Here is a 20,606-nt window from a genome sequence, read left to right as displayed (position 1 = left end):
ATAAAGATGATTCCTACATTTTTCTGTGATTGTGCTGATTTGAAGTTTCGCTGAAGCTTTTTTGAAATGTGCAAAACAATCTTTTGTCTTTGAATAAGCAAAAGTCATTTCTTTGAATGTTGATCTCATACTGTCTCAATTTAAAGACCCACTACAAGAATATCTTGTTTTTGTGTGTTTTGAACATGCTCTTGTGGCATTTTTCTCATGACGAAGGACACGTAAAGAAAATTCAGCCCAAAACCACATTTCTGAATATTTCTTTGTTTAAATCGTGAATCAGCAGCAGATGAAGAAAGCTTTTATGCTGTGCGGGCCACAAGCTCCTCGCTACGCTCCATTCTGATGCATCCACTTGCAGACGACTAGATCCATGAAAGTCTGTTTTCCTCGTCCGAGCTGGCAGGTTAAAGCTAGCAGGAGACCATATAAGCAGATGGGTGACAGGAAGGGGGGCGGGGTTACTCCGCATTAACAATCTTGCTTACAATTTAGTGGCAAATTACTGATGAACTACTGCTGCTTTGCAGAAAAATCATAATTAAAAGACCACTCGGAAAACTTTTAGCATAGCTCCAATGATGATTGGAGTGGGTCTTTAAAGGGACTTCTGAAGGGTTTTAGAGCTGCCTCTGCCTCTGGTAGACACGAGAAACCATAATCGTGAACTGTTGGCTGCACAAAAAGAGAATTTAATTTAAATTCAAGATTCTTAGACTCGTTTTTGTTTTATTATTTTTATTCTTAGGTGATGGTGCACAAATACAGACTGGTGACCTGTCCAGGATGTCCCTTTCCCTTGTGGGCTCCGGCAGCCTCGTGACCCCGAACGGGACAAAACGGTTTTAGAAGATGAATGAATGAATGCACAAATACGTTATTTTCACAAGAGAAAAGGTGTTTTGTTTCTAGATTTATCTCCAAGCTACTATCCATCTCCAGTCCAACCCCACCTCAACACAACAACAATGCATTCTTTAGCAACAATAAACAGCATGTGCAACATAAATACGTTTCTTTTGTGAAGTTTTAGGTTTGTATTTTGGTTTGCAAGCTCACAGCCCTGGTTTCAATCCTGACTGAGACTTTTCTGTGTGGAGTTTGCATGTTTTTCCCCGTGCATGTCTGAGTTTTACCGGGTACTCCGACTTCCTCCCACAGTCCAAACACATAATTGATGACTCTAAATTGCCCCTGCTTGTCCATGCGAGCGTGTGTTTGGTTGTGAAAATTGATGGATTTTGGTTTCTAGTTCTTACAAAATGTAGACACAGCCTGTTTGCAGAAACCAAAAGAAGTCAAACTTTTTCCTATTAAGACACTGTGTGTAGGCGGGATGCCTTGTGGGGTTGTTCCAAAACAGAACCACAACTGCATTTAGCATTGAGAAAAGAATCGCGACTGTAAAAAGGGATATTTTTGAAGGATTTTTTGTCCAAAAGAATAAGGGAGGATTTTGCAGGTGTCAAAAGCTTCATCCCCCTGACTAATGAAGGGAAGCCTTCATTGGATTACAGCTGAATTGAGGCATCATTCTTTGAGCTCAGTGTTTAAGTTGAAGCTGGTTTATCCGCGGCTCATTTACATGAATACAACATCAATCTGAAGAGTCTTCATAAAGAGAGCCGTCAAGATATTCATATGCCATGATTGGAATTTTTCTTCTTTGTGAGATAAGGAATTCACGTTCATGTTTGTGTAACTTTACAACAAAAAAATGTGAAAGAAAAAGGTTTCATCTTTACTTTTGCTGCACGATGGTATTTTTTCCAGCTTCTCTTTGCTTCCTTCTTCTGAATTTTCAGGACTTTGAAAAAGCTGGAACTGTGTAGTGTAGCAAAGACCTCAATCTGAAAGGTTTGGCCTATCCTCTGCGCTCCGCTCCATGGGATTTTAAAGGCCAGCTGGCTCTACTTTTTTTAGATCCACCTTACTCAGCTGAGCCAACAAGTCAGCATGAGTATGTGCTTCTCATCTCTACTGTGTGACTTTTAAACAGAGTTCTTCCATTCAAACAAATTTCTTCCCTCTCTTCTGATTCTGCTGGACTCAGCGAAGTTCCTTAACATCGCAGGCTGCATGGTTTCCGGGGAGGAATCTCTTCTGATGAGAAACTGACCTCCTCTGTTTTCTTTTCCTCCAGAGATCCTGTCATCTTTGACCTCAATCTCCTTTGTTGCTTTATGGAAATTGGGGTCAGAAGCTCCCAGTTTTGCTTCTCAATGACAGCTTATCCTGTAAGACTCTTTCTTTTAGTCATTGAGCTGCAACACTTCTTTTTATCAAGCATGTCTGCAGGTCTGCAGGCTTCAGATCTCTTTCATTTTTTTGATTAAGTTATTCCATAAACAATAATTATGATTATAATTATCATGACATTAAGATAAAAAGATCTTTAACTGATGTCATGATGGGGAAATCAAGTTTTTTTGTACGCTTCTAATTTTTTTAATGTGATGATTATGCAGGATTTCATCTTGCGTTAGCATATAAAATGTGTTATTTTATAAATGTTTAATATTTAAGGTCCAAATAAAAATCATTTTGTGGTCATTTTGTAATCTTAAATCTGAATTAAAACTAATTAAAATTAGAATTTGGCAACCAGGATAACTATAAGTCAATATACCTGTTTAGACAATAACTTTATCATCAAAAGATTTCAACTTTGCAAAATAAAATGTAGTAAAACATGATAAACATGCAAAGAACTGGAAAGAAAACGTGCCCAAAAAATTAAAATAAAAGATTTTAGCAGTAAGGTTTACGCCTTACAATGATGCTTATGCATAATATACATCGCACATTCAGTTACACGTGATTATGTGGATGATGTCCAGCAGATTATCACAGCAGACTCCAGCTCTATGCAGATTGGAACACGTGGGAGCGCACGCGTGCGGAAAATTACGCACTGGTGCGTGCGGTGCGTCATTTACTCCTCCAAACAGCTTCGCCTCCATGGCTCTAGCACTTCTTTAGTTCCCATTCATATTTTTTTTTTCTTGCTCCATAAGCAACCTCTTTTTTACTTAATTGTTTTATTTGTGTCATGTCTACGTCAGAGGACGCAGACTTTTTCGCTGACAGTGAGGAATCTCCGGGTGAGGACTGCGCCGGCTTTGGAGGTGATCTGGAGCTAAATCCGTTTGATGGGTTACCTTTTTCTTCTCGTTACTACAAACTGCTGAAGAAGAGGAAGACTCTGCCCGTCTGGAAAGTTAGGTCCCAGTTTGAGGAATCTCTGGTAAACAACCAGCTGGTGGTTGTGTCTGCAACTGCAAAAAGTGGAAGAAGTACACAGGTAAACACAAGAATGGATGTTAATTGATTTAGATTTTTGATCAAATTTAAATGTCTCTTAAGAAACATTTTTATCTCCTGTTTGGATCAAAATCCTCCACTATGACTCTATAACATTTTTTTTTATATAGAAGTAGTTGCAGAAATCTGGTATCCATCTGATGGCACAAAGCCCTCTGATTTTTGATTTGAAATAATTCTAAATTGAGTTGTGCTCATGTGAACAGAAGCGGCCCAGCTCAGCACATGATGCTGTTGACTCTGTGAGGCTGCACAAAGGCTCCATCAGGCCTGTTAGTGGACAGTGCTGCTAAGCTCTGATTCACTGGAGCCGCCGCATGCTGCCAAAGCAATTTTGCCACACAAACAAATATTACCACAGCATATCTGCCGTCTGTTTGTTCTGCTGTGTGCATTTAATCCTGACAGGATGACTTAAGTTGATGCTAAACATTGCATGTGTCGTCGTTCCTCTGAGGCACACCAAGAACTCTGTCTTGCAGGTCCCCCAGTGGTGTGCAGAGTTCTGCCTGTCTGCACAGTATCAGCATGGCATGGTTGCGTGCACGCAGACCAACAAGCAGCAGGCGGTGGATCTGGCCCTACGCGTGGCTGATGAAATGGACGTGAACATAGGCCATGAAGTGGGTTACACCATTCCAATGGAGACCTGCTGCTCCTCTGACACCGTTTTGAGGTTTGCAGATGGGCTCTTTTTAATATCATCTGCTCTCATCTGAATCCATTTAGTGTCCGATGGTTTATCACTAAGTCTGCATCCTTTAAAGTCCCACTCCAGTCATCTTTTGATCTATTTTAAAAGCATTCCAGCTCACACAAGGAAAACAAAAACATACATGGATGTATTGCTCTGCAAGTGGACTGCAAGTGCTCCGGCAGAATTTGTATTATTTTTATAACTTGGTTCAGACACGCTTTATATAAAGCAGTGGTCACCATAATTATGATAAATGTACAATTTTGTTAGTAAAAATATATGTGTGCAGGTTATCAAGCAGTGGTTAAAAAATGGAACCTGAGGGACTCCCACATATAATTATGTTTCTGCTTAAAAAATTAAAAATAATAATAATACAAAATATATAGTTAAAAAAAATCTTTATATTAATAGCAGGCATGATCCAGAGGTTTTTGAGGTTTCTTTATGTTTACTTAATTAAGAAATTAATCCTGTTGTTCTAATATTTTGCATCTATTTCAATTTCATGTTATGTTTTATGTGACTATTTAATTGTTGTTTCATGGAGAGTTCAGATTTATTCAGGTTTTTTTTTTTACTTTTTAAAGTTTCAAGGTTTCTGTAATTATTTATTTTAAAAAAGGGGCTATTTAAGCAGCCAGTTCCTGCATAAGGAATTCCAATAAACCCATTCTGAAGATATGTTGTGTAATAACTTATCAAATCTAGCATAATGTTTGGGTTTCTTTCTCCATCAGGTACTACACTGATGACATGTTACTAAGAGAGATGATGTCAGACCCTTTCCTGGAGCAGTACGGAGTTATTCTTATTGACCAGGCCCATGAAAGGACAGTCAGCACAGACATACTGCTGGGTCTCCTCAAGGACATCCTGCTGCAGCGGCCTGAGCTCCGAGTTGTGCTTCTCACTCTTCCCCACATGACAAAGAAGCTTCTCAGACACTACGGCAGCATCCCGCTCATCAGTCTGGAAGCCTCACCTGCTGAGGTGGTCAAAAGCAACTGCAGCAGCAAAGACTACTTCTTTTCAGCGCTGAGGCTGGTGCTGGATATCCATCGGACCAAAGAGAGTGGAGACGTTCTTGTGTTTTTTGCCTCTGCTGAGGTAAAAGATGTCTTTGGAGAAAGGTTTTCCTTTAAGCTTCACCCGGAAAATTTTGATTAAACACTCTTTTTATAGGAGGTGTCTAGGGCATGCAGCATCCTACAGAGCGAGAGCTCAAGGCTGAGAGGAAAGCTGGACCAGCTGGTGCCTGTCATCCTGTGCTCGAGCCAGCGAGAGCTCCTGACTGAGCAATCAAGCTCCACAAAGTCCAGGAATGTTTTCCTCTGCACGCAGCAATGGGAGGACGTGTGGTGTATCCCCAAGTCTGTGAGCTTTGTCGTTGATACGGGGTTCCAGAAAAAAATGGTAAATGATCAGTTTCTAGAGCATAAAAGCATCAAAGGGATACATTTTTCTGATTGGTTTCATTATTCTATCCTAAGGTTTATAATCCAAGAGTGAGGGCTTACTCTGAGGTCCTCCAGCCCATCAGTCTGTGTCAGGCTGACATTCGTAAACAGCTCTCTGCACCATCAGGTATCGGGTTTTCCAGAATATCCTGCCAGGTAAATCTCAGAAGGGGTCTAAACCTGACTAAATTGTGTTTCTCAGGTAAATGTTTCTGCCTGTATTCTGAGGATGGCCTGACGGAAAACCCCCCACAGATCCTGGAGTCGAACTTCACACCAACAGCTCTCTTCCTGAAGAGGATGGAGATTGCAGGGCTTGGACAGTGTCGTTTCATTGATAGACCAGGTGATTTCAGAGGACGTTTGACAAGAGAGTTTTAGAATAAGGCGGTCCTTACTATTGTTTTTTATTTTTTTTGGCAAAGAAAGCGATGAATTTGCTGTGTGTAGTTGTTTGGGCCCGGTCTTCTGTGCTTTAGCTGAGCTGACAGCTCAGCCGGGTCCTTTTGTCTGAGAGCTCAAACCCAGCCGAACGTGAACAAAACAGAAACAAACTCATTACAGATTACACAACACTTCTGGAAAATGAATAAGTAAAAAATCAGGCCAAACAAATTATATGATGATTATTTTTATGAGCGTGTTTGAGTGACATCAAACTGTTTTATTCCTCTTTGACACAAACCAGCTGAGATAATTACAAACACAAAGTTTCTTTAATCTTTTAGTAGTTTTGCCATTTCATGTCCTGTTGTAGATCCAGAGAGTCTAATGCAGGCTTTGGAGGAGCTGGATTACCTTGCCGCCTTAGACGATGATGGAAACTTGTCTGAAATTGGCATCATCATGTCTGAAATCCCTCTGGAACCCCAGATGGCCAAAGCTGTGCTGGCGTCCTGCGAGTTCGACTGTGTGAGTGAGATGCTGACAATCGCCGCCATGCTATCAGGTATGCACTTTCCATCACATCAGCCCAACTTTTACAATCCCAGTTAGATTTCCCTCCTAATCCTCTGTTGTTGTTTTTTATCCATTAAGCACCAAGTTGCTTTTTGAAGCCATCTTCTGGGACGACCCTTGAAGCAGCCCGCTGCCGGGGAAAGTTTCAGCACCCTGAAGGCGATCACTTCACCCTCATAAACATCTACAACGCTTTCAAACAAAGCCAGAGGGAACCATGTAAGACAATTGATCAACTACTTTTGAATTCAAAACATTTTACTTTCAACATTTGAAGGTGAGGGTTTCTCCTCATCTCCTCAGCTTTGCAGCAACAAACTGTTTAAATTCATTTATTAAGAACTTAATTCTTGAGAATTGACTGTGAAACACTTAAAATATTGATGTCTGTTTTAATTATGATTCAAAAAAATTCAAAAATAGCATTCTTGGGGCAAACGTCTCTTAGAAAAAAGCAGAACTTTCTTTTAAAAGTCAGAATTTTGAAGAAATTAATAAGAGTTTTGATGGTTTCCTTTAGTTGGGATTGTTGTTGGGCTTTAAAGGACAAACTTTTGGTTTAATTCATAGACATAACTCCAGAAAAATGGTGTCAGAACTATTTTCTGGATCATTCTGCCCTGAAGACGGCCGACGTCATCAGGTCACAGCTGATGAACACACTGAACAGGATCGAACTTCCAATATCAGAACCCTCCTTTGGAACCAAGACAAACACTTGCAGCATTAAAAGGGCTCTGCTGGCTGGATTCTTCATGCAGGTACAAAAAAATAATAAAACCCATCCAACCAAAATGGAAAACAAAAAAAACGAACAAATCTGTTTGTTTTTTTAGGTTGCTCGAGATGTGGACGGATCGGGCAACTACTTTATTTTGTCCCATAAGCACATGGCTCAGGTCCACCCGTTCTCCTGTTATGGGGCTCAGTCCCACAAGCTGGGGCTTCCAGAGTGGGTGGTTTTCAATGAGTACACCCTGTCAGAAAACAACTGCATGAAAACGGCCTCGGAAATTTCCCCTCAAATGTAAGTCTGCGTCATTTTCCGATTCTTTTGCAGATTATTTGTGGCTTAAATCTGAAACGTTTTAGTCAAATGTTTGAAAATCCATCCATAGCTTTAGTGCTTTTACCACCATCACCTTTGTTTCTCATTGTTTATATTCTGGTTTAGGTTCCTTCAAATGGCACCGCTGTACTACTTCTACAATCTGCCTCCTAGTGAGAGCAAAGACATGCTGCAAGTTCTGCTGGACTCAGACGGATGCAGTAACTGCAAAGAAAAGACCCAAACTGCAAGAATGAGCGGCGATGCAAACAGCTGCGCAGCTGCAACTCAGAGCCATGACAGATGTGCGATTCAGTGACCTGAAAAAATACTCCCAAGTTGTACAAAACATGTTTCAATCTCCACAGAGGCGGCAGTTTTCACCATTTAACCTCCAGCTGGGTAAACTAATGCTCTTGTATGTTCACGTCTCATACTTGTAAATTGTTTTTTCTGCTTATGAAAAAAGTGATTTTAATTTGTGGGCATAAAAAATGGCTTTAAATAATGTGTTTAAGTATTTTAAGCACCCCCTGTCTGCATTATAGTCAAAATTATTGGTCAGTCAACCGAATGCTAGCAGAAATTATTTTTCTTTACAACTTTGCAACATGTATCCAGATTATAGTAAAATGGACTTCTGAGGTCATTTTCGGATTATTATTAACTTTGGAGTGCTAAAAAAAAACATGATGCAGTAAGAAACACGAAAACATTTTTTTGCTTTGCCTTTTTATTCATTTAGAGTCGTTGACAAGTTTTTTTAATCAAAAATATTACAGGAAAATAAAACCGTATCTGAGTCTTAAAGTTTTTTTTGCAGTTTTTCCAACCAGTTCTGTAAAAATGTGAAATTATGATGTAAATTTTGATGCTGAGGAACTATAATAAAAGCATGAATAGTTCAGCTTTAGTAAAACATTTGCAACAAATATGGTCAAAACCATTCTGTACATAGAAATGAAACCATGTTTTCATGAGCCTGCAGTGGTCTGGACTCGTGAGCTGCGTCACACAGTCAGGTATTCTTTCAGCTTGTCCATGATGGCGGGCATTCTGTCTGCAGGTATCAGCATCACTGTTCTGAAAGGCTTCATGGGCACGTCGTCGAATGACCACCTGCCGCTCAAACAAGAGTCCGCCTCTTCCTGGACCGAGTAATGGAACTTCAACAGTGCTTCCTGTTGAAGATGAAACAGAAGCTGAAAACCACACTTTCAACACGCAAGCTACTTTTAAAATAAAGTAGTTTGTTGACTCTGTGTTCGCAGTTAACGGCACCGCAGCGCACATGGCAATTAGCCGTGTGCAATCTGTTTGGAGTGACTGACTGGGTATGGAGTGATTTTAGTGCCATTATTCCAAGCGCAACACTCACTGTTTTGAGGATAAAATTTTGTGCGGTCAAATAATCTTTTTGTACCTTAAGAGAGAAAAAATGCACTTGAAAGACAAAAATGTGTACAAACACAATTTTAGTCTTCAAACAGATAAATATGTACAAACAAAACAGTTTTCACTTGGGAGAATTTCTCTCTTCTGCGCTCGAAACAAAGTAGGGCACCGCGTTACAAATGTGCCCCGAAAGCCAGCCAATCACAGACATGGACATGATGGTTGACATTGAGTGGTCAGAAATTCCAATCGTGCCCAAACCTGATCCAGCCTGATCCAATTAGCTCGCAGATCCAGTCTCTGAGCTGATTGACTAGTTGACTTGTGATTTTCAGTTTCAAGATCAAACATTGTTTTGTTTCAGCATATTTTTGAGTTTCAAGTGCGTTTTTCTCAAAATGTGCTCAAAGTTTTTGAGCACACACAATTTGTAAAGCTTTACGATCAAACCAGTGAGTGTTGCGTGTGGAATAATGGTACAAAAATCCCTCCATAAGTGCGAAGGAATGTACAGTGACAGATGATTATGAGGAGGTTTGATTTGCTGTTCTGCATTTCTGCAACTTTTACCTCATAAAAAAATTCCTCCTCAGCATTGACAAACATGTAGTCCTCTTTAGGAACTCCTCCTCTGGACTGGATATTCTTAGATGCTTCTTTGCAGGTCTTGCTAATCATCACGCAGTAGTGGCACCTCCCACTGGGCTTATTAGTCCTCTGAGCGTCAGCTATCTCCTCCCTAAAATTGAATGAAATACATTTCAAAATTGCTCCTGAAAATATTTTCAATATACAAGATTTAGGTTGTCAAAAAAGTTAAAATTGAACTGACTGGAGTTGTTTATGCAGTGGGAGGGCGATCTGTGGGGGTACGTTGATAAAACGCTCACTCAGCAGAAGCCCAACGGGCTTATTGGTGTCATTGAAGATTTTCTCAAGCTGTTCTGTCAGAGCATGAGGAGCGTTCTTCTCACACTGCTCCAAAATCAGCTCCTTCACTTCCTCCACACATTGCACACCCTGAAAAGAATGATGGACGCCAGATTTTTAGTCAAAATTAAAAGAAAAAATAGTTTTTTAGAACATAGTTTTTGCAGAGCAGCAGTAGTTATTTAGAAATTCCCCTCTGAGTTGGTGTGGAGTAAGCCCATCCCCACTTCCCATCATCAGGATAATGTTAAAAACACACACAAAAAATCATATTTTCCCCCCATTGATAAATAAATTCTTACCTTTCTCTCTGTGAGGTTTAGCATAGAAATAAAACCGAACACTTCATCTGCATCTTCATCATCACTGTCTTCTGGAACCTCAGCTTGCTAAAGCAGTGGTGAACCAAGATATTGTCAATTAAAGCCACGAATGAATGAATGAATGAATGAATGAATGAATGAATGAATGAATGAATGAATGAATGAATGAATGAATGAATGAATGGGAGGGAGGGAGGGAGGAACATACCCTGATGACACTTCCAATGTGGTTCTGCTGGATGATCATGTCTGTCAGCTCTGATGTGTTTACATGAGCTTTCAGGAACAACTAGATCCAAACATAGACAGCAACATCAGTGAAAGCTTTATAACACCCCCTACAGCCTTAACCAATGATAAAGACTACACTAAACCTGCTGCAGCAGCTTTTTTATGCCATTGAAGTCGTTGTTTGACATGGTGTGAGCTTCAAAATCCACGGTGACTTCCTGAAAAGGTGTAAACAAAAAGGGAGAAAATAATTTATAAGATACTATGTAAAAACCAAAACATGATGTGAGCAGATTATCAACCATCTGTTGACATTGCTAGCGTCTAATGCTAACTGGCTTTGCTAACAAGTCTGGGTTGGTGCCATAACTCACCTCGTTAATTTCTTCTGATGCGTCGCTGTCCTCCTCTTCCTCCTCGGAATCCCCATCATCCTCGGGATTCTTATCAGAACTCTCGCTTTCCTCTGGGTTTTCACCCAAACCTACTGCTCTCTTTTTTGCCGAGGACGCCATGCTGCACCATGAAACACGCGTGTGTCATCTGAAGTAGGCGGAGCTAGTCGATGGAAACAGGAAAGAAACTAGTGTCGGGAAGCCGCCATTACGGCTCCTGACTCCGTTCATGTCAGCTGCCAGTGGATCCGGTTTGACACTAGCAAAATGGGAAAATACCACTGCAGTTTCTGGGGGGTGAATTTTTTAAAATGTAATTTAATTAAAACAGTTAACTTATCTAATACACTATGATGTTTAAAATATAATACATATCTAAAAAATATACATGTGTAAATAGAATACAATTTTTTTTAAGAACTTTGTTGAGTGAATGAAGAAGTTTGGTCTTTGTAGCTCCCCCCACCATACCCAATGATTGATAGGACCTCGTCGCTAAAAACAACTCTGACTGCGTTTATTATTTTTTATTTATTATTATTTATTTTTGCATTGTTTCTATTACTATTTTGAGGGTAAATTAATGGAGTAATTACCTAAATGTCACCCACATTTCACATAAACAGGAAGCTAACTGGAGCTGCCTACGTCATCTGCTGCTTCTTGCTAATGTAAACACTTCGACTCCGAGGATGAGTTACCCATCGGCACTAAACAAAGTATCTCAATAAATTGGTTTTGTGTTTATAATAATGAACAACCCTCTAACCGTGACTCAGCAGCTTCGTTATCAGGAGGCTGCATGTAACAGCTCAAGGGTGTAGCTTAGCTAAATCAGATCCTAAACCTTTCTGCAGTTCTGCGAGTCCCAACTGTCTTTCTAGCATTTTCCCTTGTTTATATTACCATTATTTTTGAAAGGACATCGCCAGAATGCACGTGTTGCTTCTGAAAGAGCCCAGAGAAGAAGCTTCTGGACCTGATCCATATCTTAAGGTAGATGCAGGTTTCAGTGTTCTGGTAAAGTTCTGCATTAATTATAGTGGCTATATTTCTTTGATTTTATTTTGAAGGAGCTGGCATCACATGGACACAAAGCTACACTAATTCCAGTGCTGTCATTTAAATTTGTCTCATTAAACACATTGGCTGATAAGGTAAAGCAATTATATTTACATATATATTTATACCTGAAGTTATTAGATATCGATTGTTTATGATTTTTGTTTCTTTTTCAGCTTTTTCAGCCAGAAAAACATGGAGGCCTTATATTTACTAGCCCCAGGGCAGTGGAGGCTGTGAAAATGTGCTTAGACGCAGAAAAAAGAAAAGAAGGTAGAATATCACAAATAGAATTAACATTTCTGTTCTTCTGCTAGGCTTACTACTTCAAATAAATTGATGTAACATGTAATCATCTCTTGTTATAGAGTGGAACAAGTCTCTGAGAGATCAGTGGAACACCAAACCCATCTATGTGGTTGGAAAGGCCACCGCTGCATTAGGTGAGTGATCAGGTTTTTTTCTTTTTAGGGTGTTTTGCGATCCATGAAAACCAAATATATGCCGAGTGTGCCAGGCACATGGAGCTCACACTCTTATGTTAAGTGATCTGAGGCTTTAGAGCCAATTGTGCACAAGTAATTGTTTGCTGCCACACACTTTGAAAAGAATAAGGTGAAAGGAAACCAGGTGCAAGATGTTCCTAATGTTTGCTCCACTTTTACCACCAGCTGACCTTTTTTTATTTCTTATTTAGTTGGTGTTTGTGTGTTTTAATGGGATACAGGAAGCAGGTAAAAAAAAATCCTTAAATTTGTCCTTCCTTTGACCCAAACCTAGAGATACAAAAAAAAAATGTACATAAAAAAATTATCTGTATTTCAAGGCGGGGCAGAACATGACTCAAGATCCCTTTAAAAGTTGGTAAAATCTCATTTAAAAAAATGATAGGAAGTCAGTAATGTCTTATCTTGAAGTGTTTCAGTGTTAAAAACTGAAACTAATCATTAGTGCATCAAAAAATGTATTACACTTAAATGACAACCTCAAAAGAAACTTTAAACTAAACTGAGACAAATTATGTAAAACTGGTAAAATAATTGTTCATACTAGCTTATAAGAAAACGTGACATTGTAAAGTCTGTAAAAAGCAAGACAAAGCAAAAAAGAAAGCAAAACTTAACAAAAATTGTTGCAAACTATAGAAAATGTCTACAAATAAACTTACTGTTTAAGAAGTCTTTAATAATTAATATATTTACTGGCAAGCAAAATGTATGAATGAACTCTGGTTAAACTAAAAAAGTTCCACATGTTGTGAATGTTACAAAAAATAAACAATGCTTTCAAAATTATAGACCCACTCCAATGAAAATGGTGTTTTTAACATGTTTTTGTGGCGTTTTTCTGATGAAGACCATGTATTTAAGAAATTAAACTTAAAACTGCACTTCTGAGTAATTCTTTATTCAAATTGTAAACATGGATCAGTCTAGAAAATGTTTAAAGAAGAGTTCATGTCTAATGAACTTCTGCCACTCTGCAGAAACTAGGTAACAGCACAGGTGTTTTTTATTATTTTAGTTAAAAACTGCATAATCATAATTTAAAGAACGCTTCTAAAAATAGATCAAAAGAGGATCAGAGTGTTGGTTTTTTTGTTTTGGTTTTTTAAAGGCCTGACTTTGTGACTTTTCCTTTTAGCCAGACAGAGTTTGTGTTTTTTTTTTTTTGGTACAATAAAGTTTTTATTTATTTATTTGTGGCTGCAGTAATGATCTGATATAATCAGCAGGTGATTGTGAGCCCAAATAGGGATGTCAGGTTCAGAACTTTGTGTGTTTCTAATGTCATTCTCCTACAAGATCCTCTTATTCGCTATCACGTATCTACCTGTTTGTTTTCCCGGTTCAGTCCAGAATCTGGGTCTGACCCCTTTAGGAGAAGACACAGGAACAGCAGAGGTCCTATCACGTGTCATCATTGAAAGTATGTTGGGATTTTTATTTTTTTTTTGAAGCTCCAGTCACTGATAATCTCTTTCCATACAGCTTTTTCAGTTGTTCTGGTGACTAACGTGTTCTTGTAACTGATTCCCGTCTTAGGAGAGGACACAAACATTCCTCCGTTCTTGTTCCCGTGCGGCTCGATCAAAAGAGAAGTTTTGCCCACGGCTTTGAGGGAAAAGGGTAAGCCTTTCTCCCAGTTGTGCCTTACAAATTAAAAACACTCGACATGAACCAATCCCCACGGGGGGTCACACTAATTATAAAATCTGATTTTGCCACCTTTTAATGCTCTTTGTTTGCAGGAGTTCCCCTGGAGACACTGACTGTCTATCAAACCTCCGAACATCCCGATCTGGAAAGAAATCTGAACAATTTCTTCACAGAGCAGGTAAAACATCCCTATTTATGTTTAAAAACAAAAAACTTTTTAAAATATAGAAGCATAATTGACTTGTGATTTCACAGGGGACTCCAGCATGCGTTGCTTTTTTCAGTCCGTCAGGAGTAAAGTTTTGTCTGGAATTAATATTGAGGCTATCAGGCGATCAGCGGACTCAAATAAAGGTACGGTTTCCATGCCGACAGACACAAAAAGATGTGAATAATGCATATCTTGGAGGTCTGTAGTTTATTATCAGCCACTTTGTTTCCAGTTTGCAGCCATAGGGCCTACCACGAGAGATGCAATGGCTGCCGAGGGTCTTTGTGTGAGCTGCACTGCAGAGAAGCCGACAGCCGAACACCTTGCAGCGGAGATATCCAAGGCTCTGATGTGACCACACATCAACCTGCAACCTTACATCTGTCCTGTTTTCAGTGTTTTTGCATTATTCATAAATGTCATGTTGTGTTACACAGAAAAAAATATTGCTGTTTGACTCCGAGAGGTCAAAAAGCCCAGAATTTGAGTGTATTTATGTGAAAAACGCCTAAAGAAAGTGTATTTTTGAAATTAAACATTTGTGTTCTCCAAGGTTTATTTCTTTTCTTTTTTTTTAAAGATGAATATTTGCTTTGTGCCTGTGTGTCCCAACTAAAACAGGGGTCAACAACTTTTATTATCCACGTAAAAGTAGAGGTTTGAGGGTTTATTTAAAGACTACTGGAGCACGAATAACACTTCCATGGAGTTCAGCTGAATTGATTTACTTTTCACGCACCAATGAAAAAAAGTGGGTGACCTTCAGAGAGTCAGGAGACTCCGGGTTTGTTTAAAAAGGTCGACTCCTTTCTGGCTTGTGGTAATTTCGTGCTGAGCTTCAGGAGAAACAACGTCACGATGCTGACTTTATTCCAGCGGATCATTTTGCTTTTTTTGGCACACGTTTGCTTAGTTTCTGGAGAAAAGATTTTCCATCTTCGGGATCATTCAGATGTTCTTCATTCGGCCAGTGCCCCTGTTATAACAGACATATACAAAGCAGAGGTATGTTTATTTATTTATCTTAATTCTTCCATCATTAGATCATTTAAAACTTCTTTTTTTTTTAGCTTTTTCTGTCCAGGTATGGGTTCCTCAAACCGGTTAACTGGGAGGAGATGCAGCCGGAGGACCCAGAAACTCTGATCAGTGAAGATTTTCCGGAGGATTTCCAAGAAACGATACAAGAAGGGGCCACCTCACCCCATTCAAGGGATGTCACTCAAAGGATGGATGCGGATGGCCAAACTGAGAGCCAAGTATTTACTTCAGCACTTAAAGAATTCCAGAGACTCTCAGGTCTTCCTGTCACTGGACTGTTTGATGAGGCAACCAAAGCTGCCATGAACAAGCCACGATGTGGCGTCCCGGACAAAGAGGAGGACTTGAACGGCCTCATTTCACCTGACAAGGGCGGTGACTCAGACAATAAAATTAATCCCGATAAGAGTTTTAATGAGAGTAAAGGCAATGACACAGCAATGGACATGAAACGTGCCCCGACTAATACCTCTGAAGATGACACATTGAGCTTCAATGACACAGAGAGTTCTTTTTATAGCATTTATAATGACACAAACATGGATAATTTCACCACTTTAGACAACTCTTCTGACCCCAGTATAGGTGGTCAAATGAGTTTAAATGACAGTGAATCAATGAGACAAAGAAAGCAGCATCCTGCTTCTATTGTGTCCAAAAGTCGTCGGAAGAGAAGCTTGAGAGAAACTGGACATGTGGCCTTTTCCAAGAGACTGTTGAGGTGGAGGCTCATCGGAGAAGGCTACAGCAGTCAGCTGACCGTTGAGGAGCAGAGGTACGTCTTCAGGCTGGCCTTCAGGATGTGGAGTGAGGTGTCGCCACTGGAGTTTGTGGAGGACACTCGGTCCCCGTTGGAGGAAATCGACATCAAGCTGGGCTTTGGAACAGGTAGACTTCAGCCAATGCAAAAGAAAACTTAAACTAACTTCTTTCTTGGCAGAAATCTTAGTTTCATTATGTTTTTAAAATGGCTATCAGAACTTTGACAGGTGAAATTGAGAGGCAGCTCAAAGATCAGTCATGACGTGAAGGCACTTTAGGCACGAAAATGTTAACATTGCATCTTTGAAGGATAATTTTGTCTGTTAAAGGCAAAAATATTGTAGTCTTTTCCACAAGAATCTGCTTTTTTCCCCCCAAACACTCTACTTTCAGTTTTTTTTTTTTAAAAGCATATATTATCCATTCTCCACTCAGGAAGGCATCTGGGGTGTAATCAGAAGTTTGATGGCACCGGCCAAGAGTTTGCTCATGCCTGGTTCCTTGGTGATATACACTTTGATGATGATGAGCATTTTACTGCCCCTAATGCTGGCAATGGCATCAGCCTCCTCAAGGTGAGCTTAAAATTTCCCAAACAAGGAGTAATCACAGATCTGGTAAAAAAGAAAAATGCACATTCTATTTATTTTAATCAGGTTGCAGTTCATGAGATTGGCCACGTTTTGGGGTTACCTCACATCTACAGACCTGGGTCTATAATGCAGCCCAGCTATCTACCCCAAGAATCAGGGTTTGAAATGGACTGGACTGACAGAAAAGCCATTCAGCATCTCTACGGTACATGACTGTAGCACCATCTAGTGGTTCCACACAGGTATAGAAGCAGAGACTCTTCACTTCTTTATGTTTGACTGTAGGAGGCTGTAAGGGTCGGTTCAACACTGTGTTCGACTGGATCAGAAAAGAGAAGACGCCTCATGGGAAAGTGCTAATCCGCTTCAACACATACTTCATGAGAGATGGCTGGTACTGGCTGTACGAGAACAGAAACAACAGAACCCGCTATGGCGACCCGGTCCCTCTGCCGGTCGGCTGGCATGGGCTCCCCAAGGATGGCGTGGACGCGCATGTGCATGTGTGGTCCAGAAAAAAAGATGCTGTGTACTTCTTTAAAGGTCAACATCACTTTCTTCTCAATCAAACAGTAACTCAAATGTTCTTCTGTGAGAGTTATTCGTCTTTTTGCACGTGCAGGTACTCAGTTCTGGAGGTACGATAACGACAACGACCAGGTGCTCAGAGAGGACTCTGATGGTCGTCAATATCCAAGATCAATTTCAGAATTTTTCGCTGGTGTTCCCAGCCCTGTCGACACCGCCTTCTACGACAGGAGGGATTCGCACATCTACTTCTTCAAAAACACTCTAGTAAGACTACCTTATTTCTGGTAACCAATTTACACAAATCAAACTTCTGTACAGGGGCCCACAAATCCTTCAGGTTTTAGGAGATCAGAAAAAAAAATCATTTTAAAGAGTTAAAGTGGGGCAGATTTACATTTACTAATGGAAAATGACAGAAATGAGTTGTATTTTTACTTTATTTGTCATGTCTCTATTTAAACCTAAATCTCCACAGTTATACACTTACCGACCACTTTATTAGGTAGACTTTGCTTAGACCCCCTTTTGGCACTGGAAACATTTCTCAGAGAGTTTGGTCATATTGACATGATAGCATCACAGATGCTGCAGATTTATCGGCTGCAGATCCATAATACCAATCTCCAGTTCCACTACATCCAAAAGGTTTTCTACTGGGTTGAGATCTGGTGACAGTAAACCAGTCAAATGATTACAGCATTATGACATTGCGCCTTATCCTGCTTGAAGAAGCCATCAGAAGAAGGGTACACTGTGGTCGTAAAGGGGTGAACGGGTTCAGCAAGAATACTTAGATAGGCTGTGGCGTTGGAATCATGTGAAGTACTAAGGGGCCCAAAGTATGCCGAGAAAATGTCCCCCACACCATTACCCCACCACCACCAGCCTGAACCGTTTATACAAGGCAGGATGGATCAATTCTTTCACGTTGTTGACGCCAAAATCTGACCCAACTATCCTAAGTAGAAATGGAGTTTCATCAGACCAGACAATGTTTTTTCCAATCTTCTATTGTCCGGTTTTGGTGAGTTTGTCTAAATTGTAGCCTCAGTTTGCTGTTCTTAGCTGTTTGGAGTGGGACCCACTGTGGTCTTTTGCTGCTGTAGCCCATCTGCCTCTAGGTTGGACGTGTTGTGCATTCAGAGATGCTCTTCTGCGTACCTCGGTTGTAATGAGTTGAGTTGCTGCCATGTGATTAGCTGATTAGAAATCTGCGTTAACTAGCAGTTGGATAGATGTGCCTAATAAAGTGACCAGAAAGTCTGTAACATGTAATCTGTGTTATTTGTTATTAAGGAAGGTTTGAAGTCTGTGTTTATTCCATAGGTCTTAAAAATTCCCCTTAATCCAGAGAGTAGCAACTCAGCTTTTCTTGAACATCTGAGTTAATTAAATTGATCATTATCTAAGAGAGAAAACAACTATTCATTCAAACAGGTGTATGCTTTCAATGTGGACGCCAACAGCTTGGCAAGAGGCTTCCCCAAAAACATCAGAGATGTTTTCCCTCCTTTGGAGAATGGAGATCATCCAGATGGCAACATTGATGCTGCCTACTTCTCCTACACCCACAACACAGTCTTTCTACTCAAGGACACGCGTTTTTGGCAAGTGGTGGGCAGCCGCGATCGTTGGCGCCGGCCCTATCTGCCTCGAAATGGCCTCCTGCCACACAAGGAGGTGGATGAGCGCTGGTTTGACATCTGTGATGTTCATCCTACTGCACTGAAACTAACCCGCTGAAGCCAGGGTGCTGCAAATTTAGACATGGTTATTCACACTGAGCTGTATTTGAAACAAATCCAATTTCTGCCTTTTTTATGTTGATGCTGCAGTTTGTTTGAAAGACAAAAACAACTTTGTTTGCAATTTTGATTAGCTTAGTATTTTAATAGCTGCTCAATTTTCTGTCTTTTTAGATGAGGTAAATGGTAGATGTTTATTCCTGAAATACATTGACATATTACTATTATGAGTGAGTACCGGTAGATATATTTACTCTAGAATAATTTAAATTTAAGAGCAGACAGTGTTCTTTTGCAGAGTAGTGTTAAGGTTTAGATCTTTGTTGCAGATTCTTGAGAGATAAAACCTTAAGCCTGTATTTCTTGATCAAGTTGAAATGTTTTATAATCCATTATTTTTTCATCTGAAAATGTTTCCTGACGATGTGAGGCCTAGATCTGATTATTAAAAAGAGTCCTATCATTTTAGTTTATCCTCCTGACTAACTGCAATGCAAATGTTTCCTCTGTAGAGGACATTTCTAAACCACCACTAGATTAACTCATTTTGGTATCTACAGAAGACATTGAAAAGCCAAATGTTAATTGTAGTTTTCAACTGTAGTTTGTTTGTTTTTGGTGGATGTTGACTGGACAAAATTTTTTTTCTCTAGTATTCAGGAGGATATGTAAAAAAAAAATCCCTTATCAGTAACTGCTGTGAAAGCCCAAACCATGATTAGACTACTTCTGTGCTTAACAGTTAGCTTTTTTTTTTTCAATCTTGAATGTCGGTGTTATAACTTATTTTGCAGACCTACTTTTCTGAATAAATTAATGCATTCTAAAAGATTGCTTTTCTACCATATAATTTGCAAAAACGTATTGATTTGCCATCCCACAAATTCTTATGCTTTTCCTAAGTCATTGTCAAAACCTGGAACATTTTCTAACCTCGGTTTCTTGAGTAATTGAGGACCTGATCCTTAGGAATATGAAGACATTTTTTTTTATTTTCAATTTATAACGTTTTGTTTGTTGTCTGCTATTTAGATTTCTGATTGCAGTAGATTGAAGCGTCTGAAAAACATATATGAATTTGCAGTTTCCAAACTTTACCATGATGTGTTTTTTTCTTTCTGATTATTCTTGCAGTGTAATAAAAACATTCACCAAATATGTTTCAAACATTGAGAGTTTAAGTTCTTTATCTTGCCTCCAAGAATTTACATATAAAAACAATAGCATGTATAATGTACGACAGCATGATTAAGTAATAGAAACAAGGGATGAATTGTGCATGATTTTAAGGTTTCCATTATAATGGTTGAATGTACCAGTATGAAAGTAGAATTATATGATTTGAATCTGATTTTAATGGTTTAAAATGAAAATGGACTTAAATCAAAAGACAAAACACGTCATTTAAAAAAAAAAACATTTAAAAGGTAATTTGATTTATAATTTGGGTTTAGTTTAAAAGCTATATTCTCAGTAAATGCCTTTAAATTATTGCATAATTTTAAAAACACACTTCATAATGTAGATATCTCATAATAATGATGGTTTAAATAAATATAAAGGTTTTCTAAAGGCACTTCTGCAAAAAAGAAGAGCTATAACAGTCATGTCTTATTTATGTCATGTTTTTTTAAGAATGGTGATAATATTAAAGGTAATATGATAAATATGACTGTAAAAATGATGTTTCGATGGCCTTTTATTGACCTTATTGATATTTCACCCGTGCTGAAAATGTG

The 20,606-nt window shown here is 39.3% G+C and overlaps 4 protein-coding genes across 6 annotated transcripts; 3 read left to right on the top strand and 1 right to left on the bottom strand.

The window, feature by feature from the left end:
• The first annotated feature begins 2,754 nt into the window (after positions 1–2,754).
• Positions 2,755–8,084, top strand: dhx32 (DEAH-box helicase 32 (putative)). Of its 2 annotated transcripts, XM_020711919.2 has the most exons (12): positions 2,755–3,104; positions 3,194–3,304; positions 3,807–4,000; positions 4,762–5,131; positions 5,207–5,437; positions 5,515–5,608; positions 5,684–5,827; positions 6,239–6,430; positions 6,520–6,660; positions 7,012–7,202; positions 7,278–7,468; positions 7,616–8,084. In XM_020711919.2, the coding sequence occupies exons 1-12, from the start codon at positions 2,868–2,870 to the stop codon at positions 7,806–7,808; spliced, it is 2,289 nt and encodes a 762-aa protein (XP_020567578.1). In that variant the 5' UTR covers positions 2,755–2,867; the 3' UTR covers positions 7,809–8,084. The 2 variants fall into 2 exon arrangements, with proteins under 2 accessions (XP_020567578.1, XP_011486564.1); XM_011488262.3 differs by having other exon boundaries at positions 2,931–3,304.
• Positions 8,085–8,211: 127 nt separating this feature from the next.
• Positions 8,212–10,994, bottom strand: bccip (BRCA2 and CDKN1A interacting protein). The gene is made up of 7 exons (XM_004080445.4): positions 10,743–10,994; positions 10,512–10,586; positions 10,346–10,426; positions 10,117–10,203; positions 9,717–9,904; positions 9,455–9,623; positions 8,212–8,670 (listed from the first exon to the last, which is right to left on the bottom strand). Exons 1-7 carry the CDS (start codon positions 10,881–10,883, stop codon positions 8,500–8,502), a joined length of 912 nt encoding a protein of 303 aa, XP_004080493.1. The 5' UTR covers positions 10,884–10,994; the 3' UTR covers positions 8,212–8,499.
• Positions 10,995–11,015: 21 nt separating this feature from the next.
• uros (uroporphyrinogen III synthase) lies at positions 11,016–14,747 on the top strand. 2 transcript variants are annotated; one of them, XM_020711920.2, is made up of 10 exons: positions 11,016–11,060; positions 11,685–11,759; positions 11,837–11,920; positions 12,002–12,098; positions 12,194–12,268; positions 13,680–13,754; positions 13,871–13,954; positions 14,077–14,162; positions 14,240–14,338; positions 14,428–14,747. In XM_020711920.2, the coding sequence occupies exons 1-10, from the start codon at positions 11,031–11,033 to the stop codon at positions 14,548–14,550; spliced, it is 828 nt and encodes a 275-aa protein (XP_020567579.1). In that variant the 5' UTR covers positions 11,016–11,030; the 3' UTR covers positions 14,551–14,747. The 2 variants fall into 2 exon arrangements, with proteins under 2 accessions (XP_020567579.1, XP_004080494.1); XM_004080446.3 differs by having other exon boundaries at positions 11,058–11,076.
• Positions 14,748–14,818: 71 nt separating this feature from the next.
• On the top strand, positions 14,819–20,023 carry mmp21 (matrix metallopeptidase 21). The gene is made up of 7 exons (XM_011488334.2): positions 14,819–15,173; positions 15,266–16,124; positions 16,434–16,573; positions 16,655–16,796; positions 16,877–17,134; positions 17,214–17,386; positions 18,560–20,023. The coding sequence occupies exons 1-7, from the start codon at positions 15,054–15,056 to the stop codon at positions 18,863–18,865; spliced, it is 1,998 nt and encodes a 665-aa protein (XP_011486636.2). The 5' UTR covers positions 14,819–15,053; the 3' UTR covers positions 18,866–20,023.
• Positions 20,024–20,606: the final 583 nt, after the last annotated feature.

The sequence above is a fragment of the Oryzias latipes genome, chromosome 19 (genome assembly GCF_002234675.1).
Source record: "Oryzias latipes chromosome 19, ASM223467v1".
Taxonomy (NCBI): Eukaryota; Metazoa; Chordata; class Actinopteri; order Beloniformes; family Adrianichthyidae; genus Oryzias; species Oryzias latipes.
Note: the sequence above shows the minus strand (reverse complement) of the source record. Positions and strands in the feature narration are given on the sequence as shown.

What these genes read in the sequence shown, in the direction of transcription:
- dhx32 (XM_020711919.2), top strand. Translation starts at nt 2,868, where the DNA reads ATGCAGATTGGAACACGTGGGAGCGCACGCGTGCGGAAAATTACGCAC. An exon ending in AAAGTGGAAGAAGTACACAG is followed by an intron (nt 3,305 to 3,806) that starts GTAAACACAAGA and finishes TCTGTCTTGCAG; the next exon opens with GTCCCCCAGTGGTGTGCAGA. An exon ending in TCGTTTCATTGATAGACCAG is followed by an intron (nt 5,828 to 6,238) that starts GTGATTTCAGAG and finishes GTCCTGTTGTAG; the next exon opens with ATCCAGAGAGTCTAATGCAG.
- bccip (XM_004080445.4), bottom strand. Translation starts at nt 10,883, where the DNA reads ATGGCGTCCTCGGCAAAAAAGAGAGCAGTAGGTTTGGGTGAAAACCCA. An exon ending in TAAAAAAGCTGCTGCAGCAG is followed by an intron (nt 10,427 to 10,511) that starts GTTTAGTGTAGT and finishes GTTTGGATCTAG; the next exon opens with TTGTTCCTGAAAGCTCATGT. An exon ending in CCACTGCATAAACAACTCCA is followed by an intron (nt 9,624 to 9,716) that starts GTCAGTTCAATT and finishes ATTCAATTTTAG; the next exon opens with GGAGGAGATAGCTGACGCTC.
- uros (XM_020711920.2), top strand. Translation starts at nt 11,031, where the DNA reads ATGGGAAAATACCACTGCAGTTTCTGGGGG. An exon ending in TAAACACATTGGCTGATAAG is followed by an intron (nt 11,921 to 12,001) that starts GTAAAGCAATTA and finishes TTTCTTTTTCAG; the next exon opens with CTTTTTCAGCCAGAAAAACA. An exon ending in CACGGCTTTGAGGGAAAAGG is followed by an intron (nt 13,955 to 14,076) that starts GTAAGCCTTTCT and finishes CTTTGTTTGCAG; the next exon opens with GAGTTCCCCTGGAGACACTG.
- mmp21 (XM_011488334.2), top strand. Translation starts at nt 15,054, where the DNA reads ATGCTGACTTTATTCCAGCGGATCATTTTGCTTTTTTTGGCACACGTT. An exon ending in TTCATTCGGCCAGTGCCCCT is followed by an intron (nt 15,174 to 15,265) that starts GTTATAACAGAC and finishes TTTTTTTTTTAG; the next exon opens with CTTTTTCTGTCCAGGTATGG. An exon ending in CAAGCTGGGCTTTGGAACAG is followed by an intron (nt 16,125 to 16,433) that starts GTAGACTTCAGC and finishes TTCTCCACTCAG; the next exon opens with GAAGGCATCTGGGGTGTAAT.